The sequence below is a fragment of the Macaca nemestrina genome, chromosome 1, assembly GCF_043159975.1.
Source record: "Macaca nemestrina isolate mMacNem1 chromosome 1, mMacNem.hap1, whole genome shotgun sequence".
Taxonomy (NCBI): Eukaryota; Metazoa; Chordata; class Mammalia; order Primates; family Cercopithecidae; genus Macaca; species Macaca nemestrina.
Window position 1 is genome coordinate 158,330,739 of NC_092125.1, and position 14,101 is coordinate 158,344,839.

The 14,101-nt window shown below is 36.7% G+C and overlaps 1 protein-coding gene across 11 annotated transcripts in view; it reads left to right on the forward strand.

The window, feature by feature from the left end:
- LOC105482661 (solute carrier family 44 member 5) overlaps positions 1 to 14,101 on the forward strand; it is a 531,652-nt gene that overhangs the window by 450,806 nt on the left and 66,745 nt on the right. For all 11 annotated transcript variants that reach the window (XM_071091064.1, XM_024793098.2, XM_071091035.1 and 8 more), the window contains one exon: positions 9,998 to 10,082. In XM_071091064.1, the coding sequence (XP_070947165.1) occupies positions 9,998 to 10,082 (85 nt within the window). The remainder of the gene's footprint in view (positions 1 to 9,997; positions 10,083 to 14,101) is intronic.

The window sequence follows — 14,101 nt, forward strand, 5'->3', positions numbered from 1 at the left end:
AAAAAAGATAAATGAAACAAAAAGCTGGTTCTTTGAAAAGATAAAGAAAATTAATCAACCATTAGTGAGATTAATGAAGAAGAGAGAAGATCCAATTGAAATAAAATGGGAGAATTACAACCAATACAGCAGAAATACAAAAGATTATTTAAGGCTACTATGAACACCTGTATGTGCACAAACCAAAAAACCTAGAGGAGATGGATAAATTCCTGGAAATATACAACCCTCCTAGATTAAGCCAGGAAGAAATAGAAACTCTGAACAAACCAACAAGATTGAAATGATAATTTTAAAATTGTCAACAAAAAAAAATGTCCAGGACCAGACAGATTCACAGATGAATCTATCAGACATTCAAAGAAAAAGCTGTACCAATCCTATAGACACTATTCCAAAAGATAAAGAGGGAACCTTCTAAATCATTTTATGAAACCAGTATCACCCTAATGCCAAAACCAGGAAACAACGTAACACACACACACAAAAACTATAGACCAATACTCCTGATGAACATAGATGCAAAAATCCTCAACAAAACACTGGCTAACTGAATCCAACAGCATGCCAAAAAGATAATACATCATGACCAAGTGGATTTCATACCAGAGATTCAGGGATGATTTAACATACGCAAGTCAATAAATGTGATACATCACATAAACAGAATTAAAAACAAAAATTGTATGATCATCTCAATAGACATGGGAAACGTATTTGATAAAATTCAGTGTCCCTTTATTATTAAGGCCCTCGGCAAAATTGGCATGGAAGGGACACACTTTAAGGTAATAAAAGCCATTTATGAAAAACTCACGGTCAACATTATACTAAACAGGGAGAAGTTTAAAGCATTCCCCCTGAGAACTTAAACAAGAAAAGGATGCTTGTTTTCAACACTTCTATTCAATGTAGCACTAGAAGTCCTAGCCAGAGTAACCAGACAACATTAATAAAGGGCATTCAGATCAGTAAAAAGGAAGTCAAACTGTCATTGTTCACCAATGATATGATTTTCTACCTAGAAAACCCTGAAGACTCATCCAAAAAGCTGCTAGAACTGATAAATAAATTCAATATAAATAAATAAAGTTTCAGGATATCAATGTACATAAATTAGTAACTGCTATATACAAAGTGACCACGCTGACAATCAAATCAAGAACTCAATCCCTTTTATAATAATTGCAAAACAAAAACAAAATACTTAGGAATATACCAAATCAAGGAGGTAACACATCACTACACAGAAAACTACAAAACACTGCTGAAAGAAATCATAGATGACAGAAACAAATGGAAACACATACCATGCTCATGGGTGGGTAGAATCAATATTGTGAAAATGACCATACTGCTGAAAACAATGTACAGATTCAATGCCATTTCGTATCAAAATACCATTATTATTCACGGAAGTAGGAAAAAACAATCCTAAAATTCATATGGAATCAAAAAGGAGCCTGCATAACCAAAGCAAGAGTAATGAAAAAGAACAAATCTGGAGGGATCACATCACCCATCTTCAAACTGTATTATAAGGCCATAGTCACCAAAACAGCATTGTACTGGTATAAAAATAGGCACATATTCTGCCCAAAGAAGCAGAACAGAAAACCCAGAAATAAAGCCAAATACTTACAGCCAACTGATCTTCAACAAAGCAAACAAAAACGAAAAGTGGAGAAAGGACATCCTGTTCAACAAATGATGCTGGGATAACTGGTAAGGCACATGCAGAAGAATAAAACTGGATCCTCATCTCTCACCTTATATAAAAATCAACTGAAGATGAATCAATGATTTAAATCTAAGACCTGAAACCATAAAAATTCTAGAAGATAACATCAGAAAAACTCTTCTGGACATTGGCTTAGATAAAAAGTTCATGACCAAGAACCCACAAGCAAATGTGACAAAAAAACAAAGATAAATTGATGGGACTTAATTAAACTAAAAAGCTTCTGCACAGAAAAAGAAATAATCAGCAGAGTAAACAGACAACACACAGAGTTGGAGAAACTCTTCACAAACTATGTATCTGACAAAGGACTAATATCCAGAATTCACAAAAAACTCAAACAAATCAGAAAGAAAAACATCAAACAATCCGATCAAAAAGTGGGCAAAGGACATGAATAGACAATTCTCAAAAGAAGATATACAAATGGCCAACAAACACATGAAATAATGCTCAGGATCACTAATTACCAGGGAAATGCAAATCAAAACCACAACACAATACCACCTTACTCCTGCAAGAGTGACCATAATAAAAAATAATAGATGCTGGTGTGGATGTGATGAAAAGGGAACATTTTACACTGCTGGTGGGAATGTAAACTAGTACAGCCACTATGGAAAACAGTGTGGAGATTACTTAAAGAAGTAAAAGTAGATTTACCATTTGATCCAGCAATACCTCTACTGGGTATCTACCCAGAGAAAAAGAAGTCATTATATGAAAAAGATACTTGCACGTGCATGTTTACAGTCACCTGATTCACAAATGCAAAAATATAGTGTATTAGCCCATTCTCACACTGCTAATAAAAACATACCCGAGACTGGGTAATTTATAAAGGAAAGAGGTTTAATTGACTCACAGTTCAGCATAGCTGGGGAGACCTCAGGAAACTTGCAATCATGGTGGAAGGGGAAGCAAACACACCCTTCTTCACATGGCAGCAGGAAAACGTGCAGAGTAAAGGCGGGGAAGCCCCTTATAAAACCATTAGATCTTGTAATCTGTATGGTTCATTTGCTGTTCACTATCACAAGAACAGCACAGGGAAACTGCAGCCATGATCTAGTGACCTTCCATGAAGTTCCTCTCCCAACACGTGGAGATTACACTCAGATTATAATTCAAGATGAAATCGTGGTGGGAACACAGAACCAGACCATATTATTCCACCCCTGGCCCCTTCCAAATCTCACATGCTCCTCACATTTCAAAACACAATTATGCCTTCCCAACAGTTCCTTAAAGTCTTAACTCATTTCACCATTAACCCAAAAGTCCAAGTCCCAAATCTCATCTGAGACAAGGCAAGTTCCTTTTGCCTGTGAACCTGTAAAATCAAAAGCAAGTTAATTACTTCCTATATATAATAGGGATACAGGCATTGGGTAAATACACCCATTCCAAATGGAAGAAAGTGGTCAAAACAAAGGGGCTATAGGCCCATGCAAGTCTGTAATCCAATAGGGCAGCCATTAAACCTTAAAGTTTTGAAATGATTTTCTTTGATTCTATATCTCACGTCCAGGTCATGCTGGTGCAAGAGATGGGCTCCCATGGTCTTGGGCAGCTCCACCCCTGTGACTTGTCAGGGTACAGCCCCCTTCTCAGCTGTTTTCACTGACTGTCATTGAGTGTCTGTGGCTTTTCCAGGTGCATCATGCAAGCTGTTGGTGGACCTCCCATTCTGGGATCTAGAGGATGGTGGGCCTCTTCTAACAGCTCCACAAGGCAATGCTCCACTGGATGTTCTGACTTTATATTTCCCTTCTGCACTGCCCTAGCAGAGGTTCTTCATGAGGGTTCCACCTCTGAAGCAAACGTCTGCCTGGACATCCAGGCATTTCCATACATCCTCTGAAATCTAGGTGAAGGTTCCCAAACCTCAATTCTTGTCTTCTGTGCACCTACAGGACCAATACCATATGGAAGCTGCCAAGGCTCAGGACTTTCACCCTATGAAGCAATGGCCTGAGCTATACCCTGGCCCCTTTCAGCCACAGTTGGAGTGGTTGGGATATGGGGCACCAATTCCCTAGGCTGAACACAGCAGGGGGGCCCTGGCTCCAGCCCAGGAAACCATTTCCCCTCTTAGGTTCTGAGCCTGTGATCAGAGGGGCTGCCTTGCAGGTTTTTGACATGCCCTGGAGACATTTTCCCCTTTATCTTGGTGGTTAACATCTGGCTGCTTGATGCTTAGGCAAATTTCTGCAGTAGGCTTGAATTTCTCCCCAGAAAATGGGTTTTTCTTTTCTATCATATTGCTGGGCTGCATATTTATGCTGCACATCTGACTTGAATGTTTTGCTGCTTAGAAATTTCTTTCGCCAGATACCCTAAATCATCTCTCTCAAGTTCAAAGTTCCACAGATCTCCAGGGCAGGGGCAAAATGCTGCCATTCTCCTTGCTAAAGCATAGCAAGAGTCACTTTTGCTCCAGTTCCCAAGAAATTCCTCATCTCCATCTGAGATCATCTCAGCCTGGACTTAATTGGTCATATCACTATTAGCATTTTGGTCAAAGCTATTCAACAAGTCTCTAAGTTGTTCCAAACTTTCCCACATCTACCTGTCTTCTGAGGCTTCCAAGTCTTTAGGAAGTTCCAAACTGTCTCACATTTTCCTATCTTCTTCTGAGCCCTCCAAACTGTTCCAACCTCTGCCTATTATACAGTTCCAAGGTAACTTCCACATTTTTGGGTATCTTTATAAGCAGCACTACACTCCTGGTACCAATTTATTGTATTATTCTGTTCTCATGCTGCTAATAAAGACACACCCGAGACTGTGTAATTTATAAAGGAAAGAGGTTTAATTGATTCACAGTTCAGCATGACTGGGGAGGTCTCAGGAAATTTACAATCATGGCAGAAGGAGAAGCAAACACATCTTTCTTCATAAGGAGGCAGGAAGGAGACATGCATAGTGAAGGTGGGAAATGTCCCATATAAAGCCATCAGATCTCATGAGAACTCACAAACTATCATGAGAACAGCATGGTGGAACCACCCTCATGATCTAATCACCTCCCACGAGATCCCTCCTCCAACACGTGAGGATTATAATTCGGATTACAATTCAAGATGAGATTTTAGTGGGGACACAAGGCCAGACCATATCATATGGAACTAGCCCAAATGCCCGTCAATCAATGCGTGAATAAAGAAAAGATGTTTTATATATATATATACACCATGGAATACTACTCAACCATAACAAGAAATGAAATAATGATATTTGCAGCAACCTGGATGGAATTGTAGACCATCATTCAAAGTGAAGTAACTCAGGAATGCAAAACCAAACGTTACATGTTCTCACTTAGAGATGGAAGCTAAGCTATGAAGATGCAAAGGCATACAAATGATACAATGTACTTCGAAGACTCTAGGGAAAAAGTGGAAGGGGTTGAGAAATAAAATACTACACATTGGGTAGAATGTACACTGCTCAGGTGAACCAAAATCTCAGAAATCACCACTAAAGGACTTATCCATGTGATAAAACACCACCAGTTCCCCAAAAACCTATTGAAATAAAAATACATACATACACACATATGTACATACATACAAACATACACTTTATAAGTTGTATGTAAAGGAAACTGTTTGGGGATACTATACATTAATTCAATATATAAGCCAAAGGGTAAAAAAGTTAGCTATAAGATAAATTCTGAAGAACTAAAAAAAAAGATTTTTAAAAACTATATAATAATCCATTGTCTATTGCTGCATTGTAAATTACCCTCAAACTTGGCAACTTAAAAAACAAATATTTCTTATTTCACAATTTCCATGGTCAGGAATATAGGAACGGCTTGGTTGGGTGGTGTTGGCTCCAGGTTCTTTACGTTGTGGCCAAAGCTGCAGTCAACTGAAGGCTTCAGTAAGGTGGAGGATGTGCTTTCAAGGTGGCTTACGCCTACACCTCACTTTCTGCCTGACTTTCCCATGTGCCACTGATGTAGGTGAAAACCTGTTTTCACATATTTGAATTTAGAAATTCTGTTCTAAAATTACAAACGCTTAAAAAAGTGGATCTCATGGAGGTACAGAGTAGAATGGTAGTTAGCAGGGGCTGGGAAGGGGATGAGGGAGGGAGGGATGAAGAGAAGTTGGTTAATGAATACAAATATACCATTCAAAGGAATAAATTTTAGTATCTGACAGTACAGTGGGGAAACTGTAGTTAACAATAATTTATTGTATATTTCAAAATAGCTTGAAGACAAGAATTGTAGTGTTCCCAACACAAAGAAAAATGTTTGAGGTGATAGATATTCCAATTACCCTGATTTGATCTTTAAACATTGTATACATGTATCAAAATATCACGTGTACCCCAAAGATATGTACAACTATATCAATAAAAATATAAAAATAAAGTAACAAAAGTTATTTTGCATGATTTTAGTAAGTACCAAGGGAATTTGAAAAAAGATTCTACATTTTTGTTGTTAGAATTTGCTAAAATTTGTTCATTTAGGAAAATTATATAATTAAAAACACCACTTGTATTTGATTTTCCTATCCAATATACGTATTTCCTCCCGCACTTAAAGCTGCTACATTCACAGTGATTCCACCTGTACGTGTGAGCACTTGACTTCTCACATCTCTTCTAGTTTGGTCACATTTGAGCATTTGCATATTGATGTGCATGCTGTTTAATTATAAATTACTTTCTTTTTATTATTTCTCATTTATATTACATAGGATATTTTATTACTTTTTAAAGGAAATTATGAGTGTGGCTGAAATATGTTATCTGTGACTATTACTTCAAGACCGTACAAGGAGCATTGTAAACTATTATAAAAAGGGATGTGTTGGGTATGATGTGCTTGAGAATGACTGTCATACAAACTGGTGATGTTATGGCTCCTCTTAATGACCTTGTATAAGAAGTCCTTGACACTGCTCTTTCCACTAGAACAGATCTGTCCAAGAGAAACATAAAGTGAATTACATTTGTATGGTTAAATTGTATGATAGCTACATTTAAGAGCATAAAAGGAAACAGGTGAAAATAAATTTAATAATAACTTAATAATACATTTTATTTACTTAAATATAACAAAATATTTCAAATGTGACCAATATAAAAATTAAGATATTCTTCTTTGTTGTTGTTTATAATGTCTTTAAAATACGCTGTGTATTTTTCATTTACAGTATGTTCCAATTTGGAGAAGCCATTTCAAGTGCTGAATACACACATGGATAGTGGCTACCATATTGGACAGCATAGTTTTGGATATTCCATGAATAGAAAAATTCCAAGAAAGGGATTAAAATGTCAGAAGCTCCTTAATTTATTAACAGGGACAAAATGATAGCTGCTGCCCATCTCCTTTTTTCCTCTTTTTTGTAGCTTTTAGCTCAAAGTCTTTATGTTCCAATTCAAACACAGACCATCTGCAGCACAACTTCTGCGCCAGAAGCTGTGTGGAGAGGTGTAGCAGCGGCTCGGTAAACACAACCACCTGCCACAGTTCAAAACTAGAAAGTCAAGAAGGAGTATTCTTCTCTTGACCCTTCCATCTTCATCTCCCTCTCCTTTATCCCCAGACACTCAGATCCATCCCAATCAGATATGCCCCCTCTCCCCCCGCCACAAGTATGAAGCTTTTCTCCCCAAATGGCAAAAGCTCCAAAATTGCCTGTCATCTCTTTTCCTATATGAGCATTTTGCTGATCCTTATTTAGCTGATGTCCTTGTTTTCCCCCTGTTAACAAGCTCATTCCTGCTCTATCCTTTTGCAGAAAGCATTATTCCTTTCTAGTTTGGTGGTGAAAACCACAGGCTATAGAAAGCAAGCAACACACCTGAGTTCATACCTTGTTTATCTCACTTAAAGTTGTGTGATTTTGAGTAGTAAATTAAACTCTGAGCTGCAGCTATCTATACCATTCAGGTGAAAGTAACACCTACCTTTTAGGCTTGCTGTGAGACTCGGCTGAGACAATGGGTCTAATCAAGTTAGCACAGCATCTGTCACATTGTGAGCAATTAATAAATGAAAGCTCTTATTACTATACTATTTCCTCAATCTATAAATCCTTCCCTACTTCCAGCCACATGTCCAAATCCTAATCATTTTTTAAAGTCTTTCTCAAGTCTCACCTGTTCTCTAAACCTTCTGCAAACTTTATTCTCCCCTTTTCGTGTATTTCTTGAGAACTCTGCCATAAATTCACATTGGTATGACTTCTAGTGTGGGACACATAGTGATCATTTAGTAAATCCTTTAGTTAATTAATTGATGATGAAAAAGGGAAAGAAAACAGTGGCAGATGCTGGGGATACCTGACCCTGCTTCCCCTTGACCCAACTGAGTTTTTTGCAGCTGTGGTGGGCAGTTTTACAATTTCTACTGACAGACATCTTTCACACTGCTCTGCAGAAGCTTCCCAGTGGGATGGAGCCCCAGCTGCCCACAACAGTATTCCACTCATTAACAGGCACTTGATTGGCTTTGCTCCCTTCCGTCTCATCTCCCTCATACCCACTTAAGCTTCCTGGAATCACCTCCTAGATAAACCACCTGCATCAAAGTTCTTGTCTTGGATTTCACTTTTGGGGAAACCCAAATAAGACAAGAACTAATATTACTGAGTCCATATTTTATGCCAAGCACCATGTTAGTCACTCTGCTTTCATTATTTTCTTTTATATTCTCAACATTCTTGTGGGATTGGGTATTATTATACTCATTCTGTAGTAACAAATTAGAAAGTCAAAACTCAAAATAATTAAGTGACTCACTCAGGGAAAATCTAGCAATCCAAATGCTTTGGGTGCTCATTTCTGAATTAATAATTGTATAGAAAAAAAGAAAAAGACATTTTAGAATAAAGCTTTAAAAACATATTACTGAAAAAATAGGTAAAATAAATATCTTTCTTAGATTTAGCCAAAACATGACAAACTAAGATATAGAAGCAGAATGTAATAATATATGGTCTGGAGGCATCATACATTGAACAGTTCGTTATTTAAATGCCTTATTTGTAGTCCACTTTCTTTATTCTGGGAAATAGAGACGGGAAGATATGGCAGCTGAGAGCTACCCGAATGAGTCAGATTTAATAAGACAGTATTAGAAGATGAAACCAATTTGGCCTCTATGACATTGGAGAAAGAATTAGACAAAGGGGACTTTTGTGAGTGCTTAGATACTAAAAAGAAAGTCTTAGATTAATGAGAAAAATTATTGAGAAAAATTTTTCTTCCATATTAAAATTCTCATTCAGAATTGATTTTTTAAAATCTTCCCAAGTCACACAGGCCATATACATAAGAGTGATTGAATTATAACGTGAAATGTCAAATCCAATAAATGTGGGGAAGGAGATAGCCGGGCAAATGTTAAAGGAAACAAAGGACAAAGAGGTATGTTTCCATATTCAGAGGCAAGCATTAGATGACCTGAGCACATTTTCTGGATTTTTAGGAACTGTTATCAGTCAAACTGGAGAAGTTAGAAATATTCGACTAAAATTAGAAAGCGTTTCCTAATTGACCGATGTATGTTACTCTCTGTGGTCCTATGGTCTGTCAAATTAATTTTATAATTCTTAAAAAATAAGGGTGATGTGTTTGAGGCCATCGTCTTCATAGAAAATCAAGTCCTTTGTTTTCATGAAGTTTGAGATCACTTGATACTTCTATTAAGCTCTGAGATTGTCAGACAAAACTTAGGGTAAGTCTTTATTACATATTGCCTCCGCAGTTGCTATTGTTTGCCTTTATAATGTCACATAAAATCATAAAGAACTAGGAAATTTGAATTGGGCATTATAGTTTCATTCCTTTGAATTTTTTAATGGTTTTCACTTATGCATAACTCAAAAGTATTACATCATATTATTTACTGTAAATGTATTAGGTCTGCTATGAAGTCATTTAGTTTTGAACCCTAGAAAAAGTGACTTCTAGCCAAGTGAGCTTTTATAATGTGCCCTCTAATTCACATTTTAATAAATGTCATTTTCTAAGTGCATTACCTCATGTTTTGGCTACAACCCAGCTGAATCCTGAGAGAATAAGAGCAATGTGCTTTCTGACTGATTCATCCAAATTTTATTTTACTTTTCATTAAGAAATTATTCTTTGAAGAAAATCAATAATCTGTGACTGAGGGGAGAGGTTAGTGTGTTGCAGTGGTGCATTCTAATATCTCAAAGCAAACTGCCTTTAGCCAGCTTTTGCTGATAGCATTTTTGTCCTTTCTTGTTCCTGCAGCCTGGGTACATGGGGACCCCAGAAGAGCAGCCTATCCTACAGACAGCCAGGGCCACTTTTGTGGCCAGAAGGGCACCCCCAATGAGTGAGTATGGCCACCTTTGCTTTGTGTGATTTTACTGTCTAAACTGGAACCTAGATATCACTTTTACAGTAATTCTACTAGACTTCTTAAGAAGATTTAAATTCATAAAGGAGGCCTTCCCTCCCCTTTGTCTAACAGATAGCAATAAGGAGTTGGGAAGTTTTATTTTATATGACTTAAGACAAGATGTCAGTGTTATGCAGCATATTATTAGAATGCATGAAGACTCTACTTATAAAAATATAGTTATGATGAATAGATTGGACCAATGATTTTATCAGAAGCTATATTTTAAAATGCCTTATAAATGGGCTATTAGAAGATTGAGGTGTGACCAGTTAGAACAGCAATTATTAAAAAGGAAACAATAGGTGCTGGAGAGGATGTGGAGAAATAGGAACACTTTTACATGGTTGATGGGACTGTAAACTAGTTTAATCATTGTGGAAGACAGTGTGGCGATTCCTCAAGATCTAGAACTAGAAATACCATTTGACCCAGCCATCCCATTACTAAGTATATATCCAAAGGATTATAAATCATGCTGCTATAAAGACACATGCCCACCTATGTTTATTGTGGCACTATTTACAATAGCAAAGACTTGAAACCAACCCAAATGTCCATCAATGATAGACTGGATTAAGAAAACGTGGCACATATACACCGTGGAATAGTATACAGCCATAAAAAAGGATGAGTTCATGTCCCTTGTAGCGACATGAATGCAGCTGGAAACCATCATTCTGAGCAAACTATCACAAGGATAGAAAACCAAACACCGCATATTCTCACTCATAGGTGAGAATTGAACAATAAGAACACTTCAACACAGGAAGGGGAACATCGCATACTGGGGCCTATCATGGGGTGGGGGGAGAGGGGAGGGATAGCATTAGGAGATATACCTAATGTAAATGATGAGTTAATGGGTGCAGCACACCAACATGCACATGTATACATATGTAACAAACTTGCACATTGTGCACATGTACCCTAGAACTTAAAGTATAATAAAATCTATGAAATTAAAAAAGATAAAGAAGAGGATTGAGGTGTGAGTAGCTGCTACAAATCTTGACAGTCCAGTTGTTAGGATTATTTTTGTCACAGTGTCTACTGATAAATCATTCCACCTTTCGAAGTGAGGGGCACACCCAGAAAGTCTTCAATGCTTGGCATCCTTTTCCAGGCAACTTGGCTGCTGCGGGTAATGTCCCTGGGTAGCTGAAACAAACAAGGAAGAATGTTCCATCAAATTTCTTTCTAATAGTAACCATAACAGAAGTTTTCATTTCTGAAAGCACGTTATTTTTCTAACTTAAGAATTAATAAACCACATACACAAGCAACCCTCCATAAATCTCACATTTTTAGAAAAGCTTCCCTCTTCTCTCACTGGTTCATTTCTCTGTGGAAACCTGGAGTAGTTGCTGGGTCTTCTGGTTCTTCAAAACCAATTCAGTTTCTATAAAATCTGGCTTTAGATGGTTAAAAAAAAAAAAAAAAAAAAAACCAAAGTAGCCACACCCTCACTTCCAACAACAACAACAACAAAAATAGCTAAGGACACTTCAGTTATGTTGTCTATGCTGCCCACTTGTAACTATGGAGCATATTATTCCAAGAGATATACAGATTTTAAAAATAGATGCTCAGTAATTTTTTTAATTGACAACAAAAAAAGTCTAAAATCAGATGAATTCACACCTGAGTTTTACCAGATATTCAAAGAATTGGTACCGATCCTACTAAAACTATTCCAAAAGATAGAAAAAGAGGGGCTACTCCTAAATCATTCTATGAAGGCAGTATCATCCTAATATGAAAACCAGGAAAGAACATAACAAAAATGAAAGCTATACACCAATATCCTTAATGAACATAGATGCAAACATTCTTAACAAAATACTAGGTAACTGAATCCAACAAGACATCAATAAGATAATACATCATGATCAAGTGAATTTCATACCAGGGATGTAGGGATGGTTTAACATATGCAAGTAAATAAATGTGATACATCACATAAACAGAATTAAAAACAAAAATCATATTATCATCTCAATAGATGCAGAAAAAGTATTTGATAAAATCTAGCATTGCTTTCTGATGAAAGCCCTCAACAAAAGGGAATAGAAGGGACTTAGGTCGAAGTAATAAAAGGCATCTGTGACAAACCCACAGCCAACATCATACTAAATAGGGAAAAGTTGAAAGCATTCCCCCCTGAGAACTGGAAAAAGACAAGGATGTCCACATGCAACCCTTCTATTCAACATAGCCCTGGAAGTCCTAGTCAGAGCAATCTGACAAGAAAAGAAATAAAGGGCAAGTTGGAAAAGAGGAAGTCAAACTGTCACTGTTTGCTGATGATACAATCGTGTAGCTAGAATACTCTAAAGACTAATCCAAAAGGCTCCTAGACCTGATAAATGAATTCACTAAAGTCTTGGGTTACAAAATCAATGTACACAAATTAGTAGCATTGCTATCAATCAACAGTGACCAAGCTGAGAATCCAATCAAGAACTGAATCCCTTTTACAACATCTGCAAAAAATAAAATAAAATAAAATTCCTAGGAACACACTTAACCAAGGATGTGAAAGATCTCTACAAGGAAAACTACAAAACACTGCTGAAAGAAATCATAGATGACACAAACAAATGGAAACACATCCTATGCTCATGGATGGGTAGAATTAATATTGTGAAAATGACCATACTGCCAAAAGCAATCTACAAATTCAATGCAATTCATGATTCCTCACAGAACTAGAAAAAACAATCCTAAAATTCATGTGGAATAAAAAAGAACTCACATAGCCAAAGCAAGACTATGCAAGAACAAATCTGGAGACATCTCATTACCTGACTTCAAACTATCCTTTAAGGTCATAGACACCAAAACAGCATGGTACTGGCATAAAAATAGGCACATAGACCAATGGAACAGAATAGAGAACCCAGAAATAAAGCCAAATACTTCACACCCAACTGATCTTTGACAAAGCATACAAAAACATAAATTGGGGAAAGGACATCCTGTTCAATAAATGGTTCTGGGAAAACTGGCAAGCCACATGCAGAAGAATGAAACTGGATCCTCATCTCTCACTTAATACAAAAATCAACTCAAGATGGAGCAAAAACTTAAATCTAAGACCTGAAACCCTAAAACTTCTAGAAGAAAATATTGGAAAAACTCTTCTGGACATTGATTTAGGCAAAGAATTCATGACTAAGACCCAAAAACAAAGCAACAAAAACAAAAATAAAGAAATGGGACCTAAAAAAAACTTCTGCTTAGCAAAATAAATAAGCAGAGTAAATAGACAACCCAAAGAACAGGAGAAAGTATTTGCAAACTATGCATCTGACAAAGGACAAGTGTCCATAATTTACAAGGAACTCAAACAAATCAGGAAGAAAAATACAAACAATCCCATCAGAAGTGGGCTAAGGACATGCACAGACATTTCTCAACAGAAAATATACAAATAGCCAACAAACATACGAAAACATGCTCAACGCACTAATCATCAGAGAAATGCAAATTAAAACCATGAGATACCACCTTACTACTACAAGAATGGCCATAATTAAAACGCCAAAAAACAATAGATGTTGGCATGGATGTGGTGAAAAGGAAACATTTTTACATAGTTGGTGGGAATGTAAATTAGTAAAACCAGTATGGAAAACAGTATGGAATTTCCTTAAAGAACTAAAGGTAGATTTACCATTTGATTCAGCAATCCCATTACTGGATATCTACCCACAGGAAAAGAAGTCATTATGTAAAAAAGACACATGCACACACATGTTTACAGCAGCACAGTTCACAGTTGCAAGGATATGGAACCAAAATAAGTGCCCATAAACCAACAAGTGGATAAAGAAAATCTTGTATATATACACCATGGAATACTACTCAGCCATAAAAAGGAATAAAATAATGCCTTTTGCAGCAACTTGAATGGAGCTGGAAGCCATTTTTCTAAGTGGAGTAACTCA